The 22003-nt window shown below is 43.9% G+C and overlaps 1 protein-coding gene and 1 long non-coding RNA gene across 3 annotated transcripts in view; both read left to right on the top strand.

The window, feature by feature from the left end:
- The first annotated feature begins 3167 nt into the window (after positions 1-3167).
- Positions 3168-13468, top strand: LOC129173772 (uncharacterized). Its single transcript, XR_008567304.1, has 3 exons — positions 3168-3264; positions 13095-13233; positions 13348-13468. It is a non-coding gene; the product is annotated as an uncharacterized LOC129173772 (long non-coding RNA).
- Positions 13469-15578: 2110 nt separating this feature from the next.
- The window catches only part of LOC129173795 (dipeptidyl aminopeptidase-like protein 6), a 117332-nt gene continuing 110907 nt past the window's right edge, over positions 15579-22003 (top strand). The window contains exons 1-2 of one of the 2 annotated variants that reach the window (XM_054764936.1): positions 15579-15669; positions 15736-15868. In XM_054764936.1, the coding sequence (XP_054620911.1) occupies positions 15812-15868 (57 nt within the window). In that variant the 5' untranslated portion in view covers positions 15579-15669; positions 15736-15811. Of the gene's footprint in view, positions 15869-22003 lie in introns of both variants that reach the window. The other variant, XM_054764935.1, reaches the window with a different exon arrangement.

Genomic DNA, 22003 nt, shown 5'->3' with positions numbered 1-22003 from the left:
GAGACCAGCTGACCCTTAGACTCTTTGAGTCGCGTTTCGACTCAGGCTAGTCCTCCTCCTCCTTCCTGCCTCCACCTGCGCTCCTGATCAAGACATCTCGTGAACGGTAGGATTGTTGTTGTTGTTCATTTACAGTAATCGTATTTATGACCTTATTTTATATTGGAATGTTACTGTACTATGTTTATGCTAACGTTTTCTTATATTTTCCCACCATATTTGGTGGACTTTGAATATTTTGAAGTGCCAGAGGGGTGAGTTTGGGAAGGTCTTGGAATGGATTAGGCTATTTACATGTATTTTACGCTTCGTATAACATAAAATCCCTATAACATAAAGGTTCTTGGAACGGATTATTTACGTTGTAGGGGCGTCTACTGTATTTTCTCTTTTAGTCAGTTAGCTGGCATTATTACACACAAACACACACACACAAATGATGCCCCCTGCTCCAGAATGCTAATGGTAGAGTCCGTTTGCGAAACCAGGAAGTAGGCTGCTCGCTACAACATGAAGACAAAGAAACACCAATATGACACCAGTTTGCTCTGAATACGTGCTATTAACGGCTAAGCTATCATTACTTATGAGTTGTTGCTATGCAAGTTATGAGTCAGGATGTGAGAAATCGCTTGAATCAAATGTTTTGGTTTCTTTGTTAGCTAGCAGGGTTACACATACAAACCATTCACCCTGCTCCGGAATGCTAATGCTACAGTCCGTTTTCAGGAAGTAGCCTGCTAGCTAACATGTGGACAAAGAAACACAAATATGATGCTAATTTGTTATGAATCCACGTGATTGCCGACGAACATACTGTTACTTTTGAATAGCATTAAATACAATTAGTTATTTCGTTTTTGTGTTTTTGGCTCAGAAACAACAGCGATAGCATTCCGTATGTGGCGTTCAAGCACAGTGGGAGATTAGATCGTGGTTGTTTTTTGCTGCGATGATTCACGGCTTGTATCTTGCAGATTCAAGTGAGATTGGGTAATTTGACTGAAGGAGCTGTGAAATTACTCAAGGGAGCGATAAAATGAGAATTTCTCTGCCTACGCAAGAGATGATATCACTTTTGTGAAGTTTAAAATCACATTATATGTGTGTGCTCTTTCAGATGGAAGCCTTTTTAATGAGAAAAGGATGAATCAACGCTATAAATGTTGCCAGAAGAGATAAATGTAGCTTGACTGTGCAGTTGCTATGAATCTATTTGGGAGGAATCGCTTTGGTTTGTTGTTTTTGCTAGCTTAGCTCACGTACAACGAGTCGTTTTAGCTGAACCAAGAACCAGGAAGTAGCCTGCTAGCTAACATACGCACAAAAAAAACACAATTACTGACTAAGCAACCATTCCTTTTAGCTACTAAGTGGAGCATCAACACAGGAAACAACAATGGCATTTTTTGGTGACCATGCTAACGACACTATGCTAGTTATGCATGATAACCATGGCTTCTTCGTTACACATGGAAATAAAAATGCAGGAATTCTATCACTATTCCATCCAAAATGCTAATGGTAGCATCCTGAACCAGGAAGTAGCCTGCAAGCTGACATTCAGCCAGAGAAACACAAATCTGACACTACTTTGCTAGCATTACTTTTGAGTGGTTTGAATTAAAATAAAGGCACGCGTGTTTAAATGATATTATTGCCGGTATTTTTTAAAAGTAAAGTGGATCAAATGCTGTTTAAGACATCATAGCAGTCCCTGGATACCTTTCTAGTGTGCCCTCTAGTGGCACACTTCACTACTTTTTCGGTACGGTTTTTCAAAATAAATACATTAATAAGCTACATCATTATAAATATGCACATTTAATCGCATTTGTGCATATTTTCAAGCATAAAAATGGGTAAATGACCGAAAACACAAATATAAGGCATTCAGAAGAGGCATTCAAAGACGTAGTGATGATATGTTTGAGGTGTCAGCGATGTTACATTGATGAGACAATAGCCACTGCAGGAAGTATGCTGTCAGTGCTGATGGAAGAGTTTATGTCATGTCTCATTTATGTCTCATTTATGTCTCATTTCCTCTTATTATGTCTACTATGTTGGGTAATAGGAGTGTAAAGGTGACTATAGGGGTGTTATTTCATGTCTGGAGGGCTCTAATCATGTTAAAAGCCGTATTTAGAAGGTTGTAAACGTTGCATTTATGAAGAATTAATTCTACTTTGCAGAAATTCACTTATCACGGTGGAGTCTGGAGCCAATGAACCGCAGTGAACGAGGGATTACTGTACTAATAATCACAAAAGTGATGACAAATAATAATAGCAGCAGCAGGAGAAGGTCTCTGGACGGGAAAGAAAAGGCAGCCACTTCCCTATGCAGCTGGAATACGATCTAAAATCCATGATTATCCGATGAAACGTGCTCCTGGTTTGACGCCTAATGGACGGCGGGCCGGTTCTCCAAGTGGGTCTGTTGTTGCTTTTGTGTCGTTCTATTTGACTGCACCCACAAAAGCTCCAAAGAGAACCTGCGAGAGCTCCTCCGCCCGAGCTTCCACGGTGGCTGCGGCTGTCAATCATCCTCTCGGCGGGTTGGGGTTTTTTTTGCACTGAAGGACTTCTTCTTCCTGCGCTACCTGGAAGTCTGCCTCTCGTTCCGAGCCGGGTGGCTTTCAAACGTGTTCTCCAGCATTTCATTTGACACTTGAATTGGCGTTCATCGCAAATGTAACACCCCGACGCCGCTAATGAGTCCCTCCGAATAACGCCCGCTTCCAACGCGAACTGAGTCGGCCATGTTCGCTGGGAAGCGTGCGTGTCTCGCAGACAGACGAGGCTGCTCTTATTATAGCTTCAAAACGGCTTCAGAAGCAGCAGCGATGAGCAATCGCTGCTGCTGCTGCAAAGCGAATACAAGTTGGATGAAAATATGATATCAAAATATCTCCAATTCAGCCTCTCTGACCTGCCGGATGTTGTGATATTTGCACTTCAATGGGAGCCACCTTACTTTTGTTTTATATTTAATACAAAGCTCAGTGACTTGGATCTTTGTTAGCCTGATGATTGATGCTGGTGATTTCTGCCTAGCAACAAGGTGATGTGACCAGGAAAGAAAAATCGCAGCGGTCGTGGCGTTCTGCTTTGCTGCACCTGGAAGTAGCGCCACTTCGTGACGGGCGTGTCATTTCCCCGCAGGTCCGCGACGGGGTGCGGGGAGGCAGCAGCAGCAGGCAGCGAGGAACGTCAATCACGGGCGACGGAAGTTGAGGACGTGATGGGAATAATGTGGAAGGTACGCAGCGAGGCCCGCGGCGTGACAAGGAGCTCCAAGCTACTGATAAATATTATCCAGCACGTTTCCGCGTCTGATCCCTGGAGACGCTGTTTAATCCCCCGTCACCCACGACCTCAATTATTTATATGCAACCTTTGTCCATTTTATTAGGTACACATGCTTCCATTCCTGATCTGTATCCAAGATTTTGCCTTTCCAGATAATACACCAGACGCCAGTCAACCTTAATCCTTCAGCGTTTTTGGACAACTTTTACTCTACTCTGTTAGCTAGTTAGCTCGTGCGGCTAGTTAGCTTGTGAAGCTGTTCAACGTATAATTGTCTATTGAGCTACAGTACTTAGCTTCTGCGGCTAGTTAGCGTGTGTGTTAGCTGTCAATCTCGCTACAATTAGCTTTTGTGGCTAGTTAGCATATCTATCTATTGATCTATACTAGTTAGCTTATGAAGTTAGTCAGCATATCCATCCATCTATCTATCTAGTTAGCTTGTGAAGCTAGTTAGCATATTTATCTCTCTCCACAGTAAGTGATAATCCTGTGATGCCGATCCATTGTCAGCTTTTGTGGCTAGTTAGCTTGAGCAGCTTGTTAGCTTATCTATCGATCTGTTTGTCTCCACAGAAATTAGCCTGTGTGGCTAGTTAGCTTAGTTTATGTTTTTTCTCTTAACCTTTTATTATTTTCAATGTGGTCCTAATCCTCCTTTTCAATGTTTTGAATGCGGGTTATGTTGACTATTGCTGCAAACGGCGCCCGGCCGCACTTTGTACACCCTCGCTCTATGCTAACCTGCGGCCAGTCTTATTGTACGAGATTTCCCGACTGGAAATAAATGTTTTCATCTTGGCCCCCTTAGGACGCCGCCTCGGAGCAAACATATATCAGTAAACGTGCCGAATAATGATGTGTCGTTTCCAAATAAATGAGTGCAAAGTAAACACGGACGCTAACGACGGCGTTGTTCCCTGCCACAGCCTTTTATGTCATTGCCATCCAGATGTGTTTCCTTGGTGATTATTGATGAAAGACGACACCGAAGCCCAGGCAGACTCATTTTGCAAGGAGAGAGAACTAATTAGACGCGAGGACTAATTAGGAGCGGCTTGTTGATGATGATGATGATGGTGATGATGGCGTAATCCCACAGTGACAGAGAGATGTTTTTGTAGAAGCCATCCATTCCCATGAATATATTCTATTTGATAATGTTCTTTCGCCTGCCATACCCCCCCCCCCCCTGTTTTTTGTGCTGGTCCTATTTTCCAGCAGGACACAAAAGAGTGTTTTTGGTAGGAGAAATAGCGGCGGGGAGGAGGGGTTTGGGTTTAAAAAAGAGCTGTTTGAGCTATCAAACGGCTCTTTTCATCGGCAGCTTTGTGGAGAAAGTGGAAGTAGGACAGGAGTTGCTGCGAATGCAGGCGGTTATTACCCGAGCAGCGGAATGGACTCAAATGACGTCGGCTGGAAGAGCAGCTCCCAAAAAGGGCGCCCCCTGCTGAATGATTAGCAGAGCATTTTCTCGTGTTTGTGTCCGGTTGGAGACGCAGCGCACGCTTCTTATATGAGAAAAAGATGAGCTGCCAAGTGGGTCACCAGAAATCCCCACGTGGGCTTCACGCGCACGCGGGCTTCACGCGCACGCGCGCACACACTGGATTTTCACAGAGAATAAATCCTTACATGCGATTTCACTGCATTGCACGGCTCAATCGTCATTTTGCTTGCTTGGAATCTTCCTGAGTGGCTGCTCGTAGCGAGAAGGACGAATGTTTACCGGCTTGTCTATCGCTCCCGTCCTTATTGTTGTTGTTATGATTCACTCCCCCATCTGAATGAGCCACAGCAGCGTGCTGGGAGTGTCTTGTCCGAAATGGGGGCCATGATGCTGGAACGGAGCCAGTTTAAAAGTGCTGCGTGTGTGTAGCGTTCATGCTAACGCCATGCATGCCACACATTAAGGAGTGAGACGACAAGACGCAAACGTTGCTAACATGGCTGGCTAACGTCGCGCTAGATGTTAAGATTTCAGTCCGGGCTTACATTCTGCGGAGCTCGGTTGCATGGAGGCCGGGGTGAAGCGAAATGAAATGGTCAGACTTACGACAGAATTGGGTAAGTTCCTGGTTGTTGTCGTGTCCTCAGCATCATGCGGGCCTTTTGTTTACGCCACATTGTGCAAGTCTTACGCTCAGGCTGTGGGGTTTCTGCAGGGACACAAGAGACGGCCGCCGCTTTAAGCAAGCAGGCAAGTGGCTAAGAAGGACCACTTCCACATGGAATGGCACAACCTTTTTTCACGCTGACGCCGTGCAGTGCAAGTGAAGGTCAGGTCGTCTAGTGAGCACAATGCTACGTGTGACGTTGGAACCACCGACCACCACATCCTGACTCCTAGCTTGCCAAAGACAGACTGGAAGTTGCTCAAGGCATCCGTGTGGAAGGGTGGCTTGCTTCCCCAATCGGCTTCACGTATCTCCCCCGACGTGCCCTTGAGCAAGACAGCGCTTCGTAAGCCCTAGCCGCTAAAATGCAGTAACTGTCTTTCATGAAAAGGAAATGGTAGCCTGACGCACCCTCTGGCCTCGCCCCATTTGCATTTTCACCTCTGTCATTGTGATTTTTGCTAACGTGGTCGGCGTGGTAACCACCACACGGGCCTTGTTAATTTAACCCCCACTTGCGAGCGCCATCCATCACTGTTACGGGGAATGTGACACCCGGGGGCCACGGTTCCTCATCGCTATCTTACGCGGGAACCGCTGAGCCGTTACAAAACGCAGCGTAAGGCGGTGAGATAGCAGCGCCGCCGACGCGCGGCGTATGAAGCGCTTGGAGACGTGGCATCACAGCAGGCTGCTCCGACAGAGGGGGCATTGTGGACGTGCTGAGAAGATCAGGTGCAGCCGTGAACTAAATGTCGGATATGTGTTTTTAAAGGCTCGCTCCAGCGTGTGACACCGTGGCCTCCCTGGGAAGAAGTTTGACTCGGCAACGGAAAGCTAATAAATGTTTGTGTAGCCCGCAAGGTCACAGCGACACGATGATGCCGTCTTTCCAAAAGCATCCCTTTTCATCTTTCAGTAAACACTTCAGGCATGAAAGGAGTCTATGTGATGAAGTTCGACAAAAAACAGCGTATTTGTACACGCAACCTTGTAGTGTGCATGCCAGGCCAGGAGGGGGCGATGTGGTACCACAGCAGTGTTTGGTTTTTAGCATTCATTGCTAGCATGGTTGGGCACAATAATGCATAATCATGCTTTTTTATGGTTTCTATTTTCATTGTAAAAATAAATACATCAAATAAATACACATTTATACATTTATGATCAAGAATGGATTCATTATGCAAAAATATTGCAACATGTTATTGATGTAGTGTCTTAGTTATACTCCTTTTCAAATTAGTTTTTTGGCTTTATTTTACTTCGCACGTAAAACCTGTCATGTCCTTGTACGGGCTAAAGAAGGTCGCTTACTTCTCGTGGCCTAGTGGTTAGCATGTTGGCCACACAGTCACAGTCAGGTGATCAGGAAGACCTGCGTTCGAATCCCCGTTGGGCATTTCTGTGTGGAGTTTGCATGGTCTCCCCGTGCGGGTGTGGGTTTGTCCCACATGTCAGGTTCATTGGCGTGAATGATTGTTTGCCTGCGATTGGCTGGCGACCAGTCCAGGGTGTACCCCGCCTGTCGCCCGAAGTCAGCTGGGATAGGCTCCAGCATACCCCTGCGAACCTAATGAGGAGAAGCTTCATAAAAGATGGATGGATGGATACATACAGTATCGCATAGTATGCAAAATGTGTGGCGTTTCATGTGCTGCATGGGCAAGAAGGCGTCTACTTCTCCCCTCTGTCTCATAAAAAATAAAATAAAATATATAAAAGCAAAAAAACTTGCAAAATTTTAGTTAGTTAGTATTAGTAATACTATTAGTTTGGAGTTATACTATTGATATAATTCGAATACAATGAATTATATTGAAATATAATAACGGTTATCTATAACTATAACTAGCGGTTTCATTATTTTTATATTATTTTATGTCATTTTTCAACCAGAAGAAGAACTTTGTTGGTTTACGTACTCTGGAACACCTGATGTGTGTCTCTGTCTTCAGGAAGGCAAGCCACTAAAAAAGGGAGCCGTAATATTCATTTCTTATTGTCTCCACATTGAAATTCAAGCGTGGCCCCGACTAAGAATACCACTTTCTCGGGGGAGACCGCCGAGCAGGACTACGTTGCACATTTATCGCCCTCCTTATTGTTTGTGCTTTAATTGCATTCTGCTTGATGAGATTGTTTGCCACCAGAGAGGAAACCTACACGCTTTCCTTTCCCGCCACCTACAGCGTATGCATGATCCCCCCCCCCCCGACACACACACACAAACAAGACCGGGTTGTCGCATTTGCGAGAGAGTGACATGTTTGTCTTTGCGGACACGTGTCTCCTGCGCTTGCTGTTGAGCTGCAGGAGGCATGACAGGCTGCACGAGCGCCAATCACGCCAGGAAGCTTTTGGTTCCTCTCGCGGGCCGTCAAATTGACATCCCTGTTTTTTTCCTGCTGCTCGTTTGTGGGAATCATCTCAACCGAAAAAAGGAAAAAAGCAGCACGGAGAAGGCCATCTGGAATGCAGGCCTGTCGGGGAATGTCAGCCTGACAAGCCCTTATTTCATTTCATTCTATTTTTGAAAGAGTTCTACAGCTTCTGAAAAAGTAATAATAGAGCTTTTACAGCAACTAAAGTGTTTTTCTGAGGGTCAAAAGCAGTTTTTGACTCGTATGGTCTTAATGAAACCTCTCCTCCCTCCCACCTTGTTATTACTGTTGCCACGACAACAGCAGCCATAATGTGTTTATAGTGCAGCTGAACAGTTACTCTGTACGGGCTGCAGACGGACTCTCATCTAACGCTGCATCTGATATTGTAGTTTAGGTGGGCAGCCATTATTGTGGTAATATAACAAAGTACGTCACATGCTCGGTTCAACAAGTCTCAGCAGTTACCGATGAGTCTCTTTGGCATTTATTCTTTACTTTTCATGCTGTAAAATTAGGTGTGTCTAATGAATTGGCCAGCCAGGGGTATTACGACGACAGGCCATCCATCATGAAGCACTTCCTCCACGTTGGCGGCTCAAGTGTGAAGGCGCTCATCTCCAATAACGTGCCGGCGTCGGATGACTGATCCGCTGTGATAACCACGTCTCGCTCGCAGATTGATGGGGCCGATAAAAACTGTGTCGCCGCATGGAAAGGCTAATTATGACACTCAGCATATGGGGGGGGTGAGGAGAACAAACCTGTGCCGGGATGTAAATTGATTTGCAGACGTGGGCTGCCACCCGACGTTGTGGAGGGTCATTGCATCCAAACGCACCTCCAGCCATCCATTTTCCTCATTAGCGTCACCCCCGTGCTGGAGCCTATCCCAGCTGGCTGGTCGCCAGCCAATCACAGGGCACATAGAGACAAACAACCATTCACACCTACGGACAACTTTATAGTCGCCAATTAATCGAACATGCAAAGGAAACCGGAGTACCCGGAGCGTGGAGATTCAAACCCGCGTCTTCCCGGTCCCCTGACTGCTAACATGCTAACCACTCGGCCACCGTGCGGCCCCAAATGCAGCTCGATGTAACAGTCGCCGGAGGTCGTCTTCAAAAGCGAGTAACCGCTAAGGCAGGGGTGGCCAAGTGCGGCCTGCGGGCCATTTGCAGCCCCCGGCTGGGTTTTTATTGGCCCACAACACATTCTAAAAATAGAATTTAAGCAAAAAAACAGCAAAAATGTAAAAATCTGCCATATTTTACAAGAATAAAGTCAAAATATTAAGAGAAAAAGGAAAAAAGTCGTAATTTGACAAGAATAAAGACGCGATATGAAACAGCGTGGGTAGACTGACTGCACTGACAGTATCTCGGTGTGGACCATATCTACCAAAAAGCGCCTTGGTGTCGGATTGTACTATTGTGTTCCGTGGTAAAAAGGCTGTCACGAGGCACACAGTTAGCGAGACAAGACGATCCACGAGTTTGGGTCTACGGGAAGGAGACAAGATCTGAACATGACTTTGAAGAAAAGCACAATAAAAAAAGTCATTTCTACGACGTTACCTTGCATTGCTCCTCACGGGGCTACACTCTCCTGTGTGTATGCAAGCGGCCCCGCCTCCACCCACCGAGACGAAGACACTGTATGACTGACAGAAAGGCTCCTCTTCCTGCCTGTTTGGAGGCGGTCGACGAGGAAAACAGACCCGCGTGCACATGGCGATATATTGAGGCTGGCAAAATGACGTGTGATTGATTCATGAATTTATTCTCGTCCCAGGCCGAGTGGGACGAGAACGAGCAATCTTGTCATGCTTGAATCTCACGAGATCTTGTGACACTCCTGTTGTTAAGAGAATGACTTATTGCCGGATATCAAATCCTGCGTTTCATTTCCATACGTGGGTCTCTTGGCTGCCGTATCGCAGCTTCCGCTCGCCCGCCTCCCTCCCACCCCCGCCCCGGTGCCGTTCCCAGGATTCATTTAGGAGGATTTCATATGGGCACAGATCACATTTCCTGCCGCTGCTGAAATAGATCCGTTTAAGATGAGGATTTCCTGGCAGGACAATATTACAACTCTCAGGAGTCTATTATACAGTTAACAACGACACCTTTCACACGGGGCACATTAATCCTCCATGTGGGTGTTTGATGCTCACAGAATTTAACACAACCCCGAGCGCCATCTACGCTACTTCCAGACGCAAGAAAGCGTTGTTTGATGTCATTCCGAGGGGCGTTGGCAGCACGTGTGGAGTGTGGATTGGCCCACAGCAACACTAATCCCTCAATCCATCAGGCGACCTTTCACTCATCTGGGCTGGTTTGAAAGTCAGAATCAGAGGCTGGAAACTCTCAGTAGTTCACCACTGACAATCGATGTATTCGCTAGACAGACGCTTTCCAAAAAAGCACATGTTTGCTACGCTTTTGATGTTGGGGAAAAAAACAGCTCAAGAGGTCAACTGGGAGTTCTTAAAGGGATCAGCTCCAAAGCTGCAGATGGCGCTAGAACTCGTAACTGTCAGGCCAATCGGCACAGTAACAATCATGGAAAGTCACGTGGAAGAAAGTTTGATTGATTGATAAATGGTTTTATTTCTATTTATTTTTATTGGTATTGTTTTGAACGCTCTGACAAATGACGTTTCCACTTTTAACATGTTTGAAAAGGAAGCAGATCTGATTTCATTTGTGTTTAAGGGTTGCTGTTTACTCATATGGGGAGAAAAGACTGCAGAATGTCTACCAGTGGGTAGATACAGTAGCTCATGCCAGGGTTGTCCAAAGTGCCACCCAGGGGCCATCTGTGGCCCGTGGCTTGTTTTTATTGGCCTGCAGTACGTTATAGAACTACAATTAACATAAAAAAGCTAACATTTGCTAACATTAATACCTATTAATAATAGCAACAGAAAGGGTTTTTGTTAAATATGCATATACCTTTTTCCTTTACCCTTTTTGCAAAATGAAAATATTTAAATAAAAATATCAACGTGGCACCCGGGCCACTTTGGAGAAAGTTTGGACACCGCTGGCTTATGTGCTTATGCAATGATGACCAAAGAAAGACAAAATACATATTAGCAATGTACATATTAGCACATTGCTTCTTTGACTCCACATCTTGGTTGATATGCTACACGTTTAAGCATGTGTGTGTACAAAAGGCCACCGTGCACGGAAATCCATATTTGATTACAATATAGGAGTTTAATAACGAGCATATTAACTCTGTTGTGCCCTGAACTCCAGCATTATTCAACACTAATTTGAGCAGTAGCTCATGCGATGCCGTACACAAGGTGCAAAGATAAGCACGTAAATAAAAGCGTCTTTGATGAGATGAAGATGCTATCGGGCCTCCACAATGAGATTATCCTCCCGCTGAGCATTATTGTGCATAAATCCATGATGTGCTTCGAGCCAGGCAGGAAAGGAGCAAATTAACATTCACCAGGGTGTGCATCTGCGTCGCAAAAGGTTAGAAAAAAAAAAAATCAAGATAATCTCTGTCATGTCTTTGGAGGCTTTGGAGGAAGAGAACACCCTCCCTTGGATTTTACCTTTTGACATTTCCAATTTTTCTGAGAGGTAGAAACTTCACTCCTCAAAAGTTACGGGACGTGAGAAGTGAAGAAACTGTGCAGTTGTTTCCTCGTCCTAACAAGCATCGACAAGATTTTGGTGTGTGTTTGTGGGAATTTTCGGAGGCCATAGGTGACTAATGTTGGACTTCAGCTTGTTCTTCCACGCGAAATAAATTCCCCCAAACGTGCCTTTATGGACGTTTGCTTTGTGCACTGGGAGCAGAAAAAAGGCCTGCAAAATGTTCTGGAAGCATGCGATTTTCTGTACTCTTTCATTTCTGTAGAGTTTGTGTGTTTTAGGCTCACTTTTGTGCTTCTGTACTCTGGTCCGGGATAAAAAATGTAAAAAAAAAAAAAAAAAAAGATGCTTGGTGTGCACTTTAGTGCTGTTGGCTTAAAGGAAAACTGCACTTGTTTTTGTTAATGAACACACATCTTTCTCTTTTGTGTGCGTTCTAAATATTGAAAAACTGCGAGCACGAGGCAGCTGATAATGCGATGTAATGGGATTCACCTATTCCACCCTCGATAGTGTTTTAGCGTTTTATATTTCCATGCTGTGACCACGTAGTAGCAGGTACATTCATGATAACATGTAATACTTACAGTGTTTTGGTCATTTAAGCATCACAGGAACTTCCTTCATGGGCGCATTGACATTGGCAGAGCCCATAGCAACGAACGCTACTTCAGTCAACAGCAGCAGCATAGAGGGAGCGTTTGCTATCACCAATCATGGCAGATTGAGAGCTGCCGCCGCCGCCGCCGCCGCCGCCTACTACTTTTTACTTTTACACCCCCCAGGCAGAGAATGGTGTTGCTGGGTGCTCAGCAGATCATTCTCATAGCGCTAGTACTGTATGTAGAACTAGGGCTAAATGTTTCATTGACAAAATCAAACCATAATAAAACAATCACTTACAATGTCCGCTCTCACTGGGATGCCGACTGTGTCTTGAGACTATAACGCTTGTGCTCGCTGTTGAGTTGCTAAATTCAGGATAGTCCTCTGGTAAAAAAAAAAAAGCTGAGCGCTAACGAGCATCTAACCAAGTCTTCCGAGTGGTGGCGTCGGATCTAACTTGAGATCTGGGATCCACTGATTCAGTCTGTCCGGATGTTTAGTTGGTTGCGTGTGGAATCTCAAAGTGATCCAACTTTTCAGCTTATTGCCGCAGCGTTCTGCTAAAGACGTGTGAGGCATGATTTATAACCTAGCATGAACTTTTCCAAACTCACAGGCGATGCAGCAGCTCCAGTAGCTTACGTTACCTCTCGGCAGTGGGCTGAGGCGCTGTGTCGCTACGCCAGGAAAGTAGTTCTTTGGTGTTGGCTCCTACAATAACAACACTGCGGTAGCTTGCAGGCCACGTTAAGTAAATGGAACATTCTTTTTTTTTTTTTTTTATTGCCCAAATAGGTGCTTCTCATCCCCGCCTTGTTAACTGTCTGGCGCTAGCTGTTTTTCTTTCTTTAGAACGCACACAAAAGGGAACGACGTGTCACATAAGGAGTGTGGATGATGGGAAACATTATGCATTTTACCTTAAAAGCTTCTCGGTATACTTTTAAAGGTCCCTGACGATAGTGCCGAGCAGAGAGACAGCACTTCCAACACATTTTCTCTCACATGTTTGTCATTTCTGTGTGCTTTTTACTTCCATTTTAGCACCGCTTCATGTCTTTGGGCAGTGCAGCTTTCACATTTAAGCTCAAGTGAACCAAAGTGCACCAGAGTTCACAGGATTGGGATGATCGCCTTCACACCTGACCACTCCAAGCGTGCTCGCAGATCAAACGCACCCGAGGTAATTTTAGCCAAACCAAACACGACAAGTGTGAACGCACCTTCAATGAAACACTGAATCTCTCACACGGGAAGATGTGCAATTAGTCAGCTTTTAATGAAGATCTCCACACAGCATGCAGGCAAACTACTGCAAGTCAGCACTTGTGCCTAATGGAGCGGGAAAAAAACAATCAAGGTTCGCGGTTGCTGCTCACCCGACGACAATGTCATACAGAGGGGACTTCACATGAGGCATGAGGCTGCTGGAGCTCACCTTTGCATCGTGAAGGTGAGTCTCGCATGGCACTCACCTGTCAGGACAATGCAAACAAGCCGCTTGATGGCTGCTCTGAAGTAGCTGCTGTCAATAGGATGATCCTCGCTCTTCTGATACCTGACACTCAGGTCTACATACAGCCTTAGATGTACGGCACACTCAGTGGCCACTTCAGTAGGCACACCAGCTAACCAAATCCAAAGCAAACACGATGCCCTTTATGAAGATAATAATGCTCACTCATTCATGCAACGGTTGTTATTGTGGTTTGCAGCGTGCAATTACTCCGGGTTACGCTGAGAGATGCTTCTGTTAGTTTCTTTTCACAGTTGGATGTATTTGTTTGTGGAACTCTTCTTCTCCTGAGCCGCTGCACACAAAATCGTGACCATTTGTCACAACACGCACCCTGACTGTGTTGCCTGTGCTAGTATTTTCCTGACAGATACACCACATGGTGGCGCTGTTATTTGACCCCGTAAGTCTGGAATTTCTCACACAGCTCTACAAAGCAACTCACTGTAACCCAGAGACGGGGGTGTCCAAACTTTTTCCAGTGAGGGCCACGGAGTGAAAAAATGAAAGGATGCAACTTTGCCACTTTGATGTTTTGTAAAGCAACACGTGTCGACACGCTGAGAAGTTTGACATATTTCAAGAAAAAAATAGCCGACATCTCAGCTTTGTCATGTCGGTGGAAAAATGTTTTATTAGTATCAGCTTAGCTCTTTTTCCACCCATTTTTGCTGTTTAAAAACAAAAAAGTTCTAAATATTTCTTCTTAAATAATATTCGTAAATTTTATTCTAGTAATATTTTGACTTTATTCCCATATTATAACTTTTTCCCCAACCAAATTTTCCAAAAATTACAACTTTCAAAAATATTTTTTTCCTTTAATTTCTTTAATATTTCCAACTCTATGCTGACATTATTTTTCCTCATAATATTACGAGTTTATTCTCGTAAAATTGTGACTTTTTTTGCTGTGAGAATATTTTGACTTCATTCTTATAAAATTACAGCTGTTTTTTAAACATCCACCCATTATCTTATGCTAATGAGTTGTTGCGGGGGTATGCTAGAGCCTATCCCAGCCGACTTTAGCGAGAGGCGGGGTACACCCTGGACTGGTCGCCAGCCAATCACAGGGCACATGTAGACCAACGACATTCACACTCATGCATGTTTTTTTGGAACGTGGGAGGAAACCCACGCATGCACGGGAGAACATGCAAACTCCACACAGAGACGCCCAAGCGGAGAGTCGAACCAAGGTCTTCCCGATCTCCTGACTGTGTGGCCAACATGCTAACCACTCTGCAGCCCTTTTTTAAAAACATTTTCCAACTCTTTTAGTTTTCATTTTCTAAATTTTCTTCTCGTAATTAGCACTTTATACTATAATATTTTGACTTCATTGTCAAAAATGTATGATTTTTTCTGCAGCCTAACGTTCCAATAATTACAACAATTTAAAAATTATTTTTCTTGTTTGATTACAACATTTTTTTCCAAATATTTTGACTTTATTCTTGTAAAAATGGACACCTCTGCCTGAGGACGTTTTGCTGAATCGCCACAAAATGTGGCCCGCACCTTTAGGGGACTGACAAGCACACACACGCGTGTACAATTTGAGAAAGATGAGTTGAAAACATGGCCGCCATCAAGCAAAACGTCTCCACCCACACCTCCGTGAGCATTTGTCTAGTGATGATCAAAGTTTGAGGATATTTGTATTACATGAATGGAAGCATGGGGAATCATAGGGGCGCCACAAATGTCTTTTCCATGAGAGGATGCACATTTTAGAACGCAGCAGAATGTACAATTCCGGTAGGACTGAGCGTGACAAAGCTGACTAGAGTCGATCCCTGCCTATTTTCCTTTATTTTTGATATTTTTGCCTTCAATTTGTTGATCCTGATTGTTGTTAAACTGAGGTTTGACTGTATTCGTGTAAATAAGCAACAAAATAAACTAAAGGTAACTGAAAAGCATCGCGCTCATCACGCTAATATCGAGCCGATGCTGATACCGCCCTAGGTATCGGTACGTCGACATTGGGAGCGCCCCCCCCCCCCCCCCACCACCGCCACAGTTCACACGGTCCACACTCACAGCTGCGCGCCGCAGTGTTCGGACGCGTGTTGGCGTGCTCGGTGAATGGCGACAGTAAGTCAACATTTCTTTCCAACAGAAGTCGTTACAGTCGTTACAGCACGGCTCGTTTTTGTGCAGCCAGCGGAAGAGAAGCCATCCCCAGCTTTCTTTTCACCGCCAACTTTGAGGCGTTCGAGGGTCGGAAGTTGTCAACATGAACCAAACTGCAGGAGCCACCAACGCTTACAGGAGGTGTTCCAAAGGCGGGAAGGTAGGAGCATTGATTGGACTTGGTCTGTACGTGCTTTCATTGTTTCGTGGTTGTACAGTAGTTGAACGTGCTTGCGTGTACTTTCAGAACACACGTGGACTGCGAGCGTTTTAATTGGTGTGGGCGGATCGATACAAATATGTGGATATCAACGGTAGTGTCAGTATTGGGTCGATACTCGCGCGATGAGATTGACCTTTTTCCAGTTATCGTGAATATTTATTTTTATAAATATGTTTTTTGTGTGTTGCTCGTGTTGTTACTGTGCTGAGATTGTTTACAAAGAAAAGGTCAACTCAGGGAGTAAGTCCTTGGACACGAGGACACCATTACTAGTTGTTGCTTTTGAGTCATTGTTTCGCACTTTTGACTATTTCTTGTTTTTGTTGTCCAAAATGTTTGTGTTTTTATATTATATTCAGCTTATAATCATGATCTTGATCAATTGGAAGCTAAAAAGTGTCAGTATTGGTATCAGTCAAAAACCTGGTATCTGATTGATGCAAAAGTTTGCAGTATCTTTGTACACTAAGTCCCCTACTAACGAACATCCAACGTGCGAACATTCGGAGATACGAACACAAGCCGGCTGGTCTATATTTTCATGTGTTTTGCCTTATAAGTCCATATATATACTGCTACATGCTTGACCAGCAGAGGGCACTGTGACACTGCTAAAGGGACCAACAGATACAGGAAGAGGAGAGAGGAAGGCTAAGAGTTTTATGATGCAACCCAGACAGAGCGTGTGATTAAAGTTTATGAAGAGTTAATAGGCCTGCTTAATTCTACACCACCCACAGAACACTCCTCCTCCACAACGACGTATGCTCAACCACTCCTCTTCAAAGGTAAATAACATTTATCATTACGGATTATTATATCACTTTTATTATTGTTTTTCATTAATTATCCTGGTTTAATATTACTACTGCATCCAAACTCATATTTACATAAATACACATATACTGTATATGTATACACGTACATGTAGTACCGTTATCATTGCTAATACTACCTTTTGTTGGACTTACGAACAAATCACACATATACTGTATATGTATACACGTACATGTAGTACCTATATCATTGGTAATACTACCTTTTGTTGGACTTACGAACCAATCACACATATACTGTATATGTATACACGTACATGTAGTACCGATATCATTGGTAATACTACCTTTTCCCTACTTAACAACAATTAGACTTAAGAATGGTCGTCTGGAACCACTTGTGTTCGTTAGTTGGGGACTTAGTGTAAATTGTTTACAAATAAGTTTCTAGCTAAAAATATGTTGAGTGTAATTATCGTCAACAAACTAGAGGCAGAATCATTCAATTATCTTGACAAATCTCAAGTTAAAAAGTATCAGTATCGACAAAACCGAGCCTGTATTTAGCGCGTGGTATCGGAGCCATACCAGGATTAGCACCCATCCCTACTTTTTAAGTGCTTTAATTCTAAAAACATGCTGTGAATATGCTGCCCCTCCTCTGGCTTGGAGTGTTGTGTTACTGTAAGTCTGTCACGTGTGCCTCAAGCAAAAACTATTGACATGTAAAGCAAAGAAATCCAAACATGTCCATAAATTAGGTAATAAAGTCAAATAACACGTTGAAGACATTAAGAAAATGAGGTGCATAAACCAGCTGCTAGTATTTAGAAAGCAATCATGGCTGCCAATCAGTGCAAATGAGCGGCAGCTGCTTTCCTCCTACCTGATGACCTAATAAAAAAAGGTTTATCATCACCAAGGTGTCCTTCAAAACTGTAATGTTGGCGTTTTTCTTAACTTCAGAATGTTCAACAAGGTCGCACGCTGGTGTAGCGGTTAGCATGTTGGCCACACAGTCAGGAGATCAGGAAGATCTGTGTTTGAATCTCCGTTGGGCGTCTCTGTGTGGAGTTTGCACGTTTTCTCCCGGTACTCCGGTTTCCTCCCACATTCCAAAGACACGTACGTTAGGTTAATTGGCGACTCTAAATTGTCCATAGGTATGAAAGTGTGTGAATGGTTGTCTATATGAGCCCTGCCGTTGACCTGCGACCCGTCTAGGGTGTACCCCACCTCTCGCCCGAAGGCTCCAGCATACCTGCGACCCTAGTGAGGATAAGCGGCATAGAAGGTTGTCCCCCACCCCAATCAACTTTATTAATGCCTTACAAATGACACTAACAGTGCATGAAACCATGAGCATTAAAAAATAACAGTTGGATAACAAAAACACATAAAATAAATCATACAGAAATCGAGATTAAAGAAATAAAAAGTACCAGAAAAGTGATAAATAAATAAATTCAAAATAGAAAAAATAAAAAAAAATAAAGATAATAATAGTAATAATTAAAGTAAGATACACCAGGGGACATGAGCAATGGAAATTAAATAGAATTAAGGATATTGAAGTGGGAGCACATAGAAGGTGGATGTCCAAAGTGGAACCAAATGACATCACACTGCATGTTTACTGCAGGAGAAATGTGTTTAATACTTCATTTCCATGCTGTATGTGTTCACACCCCAATAGCTTGCAAAAAACATTTGGACGCAGTAGAAAAATAGAGACACCCCTCTTTATTTTTGTAAATAATTTAAACATGTTTATTTTAATTCAATAATAACACACAATTGATTCATTTTCATCTGATGTCACCTGAGGGTCAAAGTTGGCCAGCGTGTGTGTGCAACTTTAACTTTACAAGGCTGCGCCTTAAAATATGCTTCTGTCATTTCCAGGCGGCTAATGCGCCAAATCCCTTCGAGAAGCTTGTTGCTTCGTCATTTTGGATTCAAGTAGAAAGGAAGTATCCATAACTTTGCAAAACGGCATTGAAGATGTTGTCACCAGCCCGGTCTATTTGTGTAAGATGGGATTTTAGGTGCTCGCCGCTGTCAGACCGTACAGTAATTAGTTTAACACTTAAACCCGTCATTTTTTTTGGCTGTTTTTTTTTTTTTTTGTAGAAAACACGTCTCATTCACCATAAGTCGGTAATGATTAATGAATACACGATCACACACGTCAAAAGTGAAGCATACATGTGCCACTTTTGGAAAGTCCTCAGTTTGCTTCACTGATGATGACTTTTCATCAAGCGTTAGGATTTCGCACTTTGTTCAGCGGCCCTTGAACGCACCATAGTTGCGTTCTGTGGGACATAAAAGTTTGTTTGGCTACGGAAGCACCAGCCCTGACTCCTCACAAGTTAATATATGATGGTGAGTTGTTAGTGGAATTACAACAGGCATGCGGCTTGGGGAAATGCCTTCTCTAGCCTGCTCACCTTGCTAACCTCCATAGCGCTAGCCTGCTAACCCCTATAGCACTAGCCTGACGACCAGGCCAGAGGCTGCACCGTGACTCCGATCTTGCATTATCATTTGTTAGTGGTGAGTAGCCATACATGTGTTTAATACGTGTATGAAGCATATTTAGGGCTTAAATGTGGAATGTGTTGTGAGTGAACAATGGCAATTAAAGAGAAAAGGGGAGGGTTCTTGAACTGAAACAAATCAAATAATTACAGCAGTCACTTTTATTGCTAATGTTGATCCGTAATTGGAGTAGAACGTCAACGTAGAGGATTTGGAGCGGGGAGGAGCTTATGGGTGAATCAGTTACTCCCAGTTTTTTGTCATTCGCTGGTGGTCCCGGCACATGACCGTTTTTTCCCCCACTAGGAAGGCGACGTCATGTTCCTCTGCATACAAACGACCCATAAACGTGACGACGCAATGATAAAATCATGGTGATCATACTGCAAATGTGGTTTTACTGCATCATCATGCTAGCCACCTGTCATGTTGCCCGGCTACCAGGTCGTGCACCCCTGAGACTTACTGGGAGGTTAATTGCATTTCAATGCACAGAAACATGATTCATTTCTTGTTCTGATGCTCCCCCCAAGCCCACTTTTCATTTTACAGTGTACATGCTTGTGTCTGCTTTCTACCTGCGAAGTGTGTGTTCTAATTGTGGCCACTTTCATCTCAGCCTGTGCGCACCATCAAGAGATGAGATGCAAGCGGGCCCAACCCGCCTCCGGGCAGAACCTTTCAATCGCGCCCGCCGGTGGTGCCGATTCGGAGCCGCTGAAAGCTTGACGACGCTTTGATGAGTCGTCTCTCGGTGGAGTTTTTCTATTTACGGCAGAGCTGACAGCCCGCTCGGTCCGTGGGGACGTTTGTTTCTCGGTTTTGGACTTTTAATGGCTGACTTGTGATTGGCTGCTTGTGATTGGCCGCTCCATGCAGCTGGGCTCCCAGTGCTGAGTGTCTAAATGGAGACGGGGGTGAGATCAGATGGTTCCGGTGTTGCTTTAAAGGAGAACAAAATGATTTTCTTTATCTGTAACGCAGCAATGTCATGTGCGACCTTCTTATCAGAGATCGGCGCCTTATCTCTAACGCGACACCAGCAGAAGTCTGTTTTTTTTACACTATAAAGAGAAAAGTCTTGGAAAAAGGAATAAAATATGGAGTTGCTCCCCCGCTATTACAGCTACAAGATTTTTTTTTTTTTGTCTATTTGAGAGGTCTCTGATAATGAACTTTGGCCTGTTCTTCCACACCAAACTCTACGAAACATGCCTCTATGTGCCTTGGGAAGGGAAAAAAGGGCCTTCCATGAACTGTTGGAAGCACGCAGCGTGTCCAAAATGATCAGTCATTGAGATTCAGGTGTCTGATTGATTCATTATTTGATCAAGAGCGTGCCATGAATTGTGTGCATATATTTGTGTGATATTCTAGAAGATTGCTGTGAGAGATTCCGGGCTTTGTGGGAAAATGAAGTAATTCCAGGACACGCGGGTTGCAATGTGAGCTGACTTCTAAGTGCTTAGTTTCCCTTTTTAACCCCCCGACATTTTGTCTCCCTTTGCGGGTTTGTTTTATATGCTAGAAGGCTGCAAAATTACTAGGCCAATTTGTATTATAATTTAAAAAAAAAGCACCAGACTTTTAATAGTTGCTACTGTATATTAAACAAACCCTGACATTTTCTTCTTCTCCTCCTTGTTGATGTTCTTCTTCATTATATTCATTTTATAGATTTCTGTGGTGTCAAACATGGACAAATGATTAATACATTCATTTGTTTTCATAGTGTGCAGCACACACTGTTGGGCATATATTACTTGGCCACTAGATGTCAGTGTGGCACTACAAATGGATGTAAAGATTCTAATGAGAATACCTCTGTTAATACTACTGCTAATCGTCATCTTCTTCTTCATTCTTTGTGCTCCAATGCTCACGTTGTTCCTTCCAAGTCCTGCGTGTTCTTGCTCAACCCTAACGACTTCACACTTTTCCCGCCATTTGCAAAGCAAATCCAAACGCGCTGCAAGGTTCACCATGCAACTGTTACTAATGCAGCATTTCCTGGATGAAAAAGTTGCACCTTTGTCTGGTTAGATGCTTTTAGATGATAATAATATGCCCTACAAAACCCATATTTGTTTCTGCAGCCTTTGTGCGGCATGCAAATAAGCCAGGCATTATTCCAAGAGCACAAGTCCTAAATGGATATTTCAAGGCGCTCAAAGGTATTTGGGTGGTAGGGCAGACTTCTTAATTACCCCCGCCTACAATTGTGCCAAGTATTGATCCCCCTCCCCGCTCTCATTACATTGCGGGACATTATAATGCACGGTTATCACTTCAGCACCCTCACAGGAGTTTATGGAAATGATGATCGATTTCCTCCCCACGGTCTAGGGCGAAATTTTATCTCAATCACGCCGCACATATCCGCGCTCAGGGCCATCCTTCGCTCATTAGACACTCATGATGCTGACCCCCCCGTCATCACGGTGAGGCGTGAGAGCATGGTCGCCTTGGTCCTGTTAATGTAGGGCTTTTACAAGAAAGGAGGACAAAGGGAATGAGGAGAGGATTATGTTGCTGGTTATTACATCACAACACATCATAGCAGTCCGTGGATACCACGTGCCCCCTAGTGGCTGGAAGCATAGGATTGATGTCAGAGAACTCTGTTATGTTTACCGCAATGAATAATAATGATAATAAAAAAAAACAAACTCATTTTAAAGCTTGTTGGTTGATGTTGGTTAACATGTTGCATTGCAATACATCAGCGCTTGTGTGCAATCATGGCAGTATC

Source organism: Dunckerocampus dactyliophorus, chromosome 21, assembly GCF_027744805.1.
Source record: "Dunckerocampus dactyliophorus isolate RoL2022-P2 chromosome 21, RoL_Ddac_1.1, whole genome shotgun sequence".
Lineage (NCBI taxonomy): Eukaryota > Metazoa > Chordata > Actinopteri > Syngnathiformes > Syngnathidae > Dunckerocampus > Dunckerocampus dactyliophorus.
This window is presented reverse-complemented; position numbering and strand designations above follow the sequence as displayed.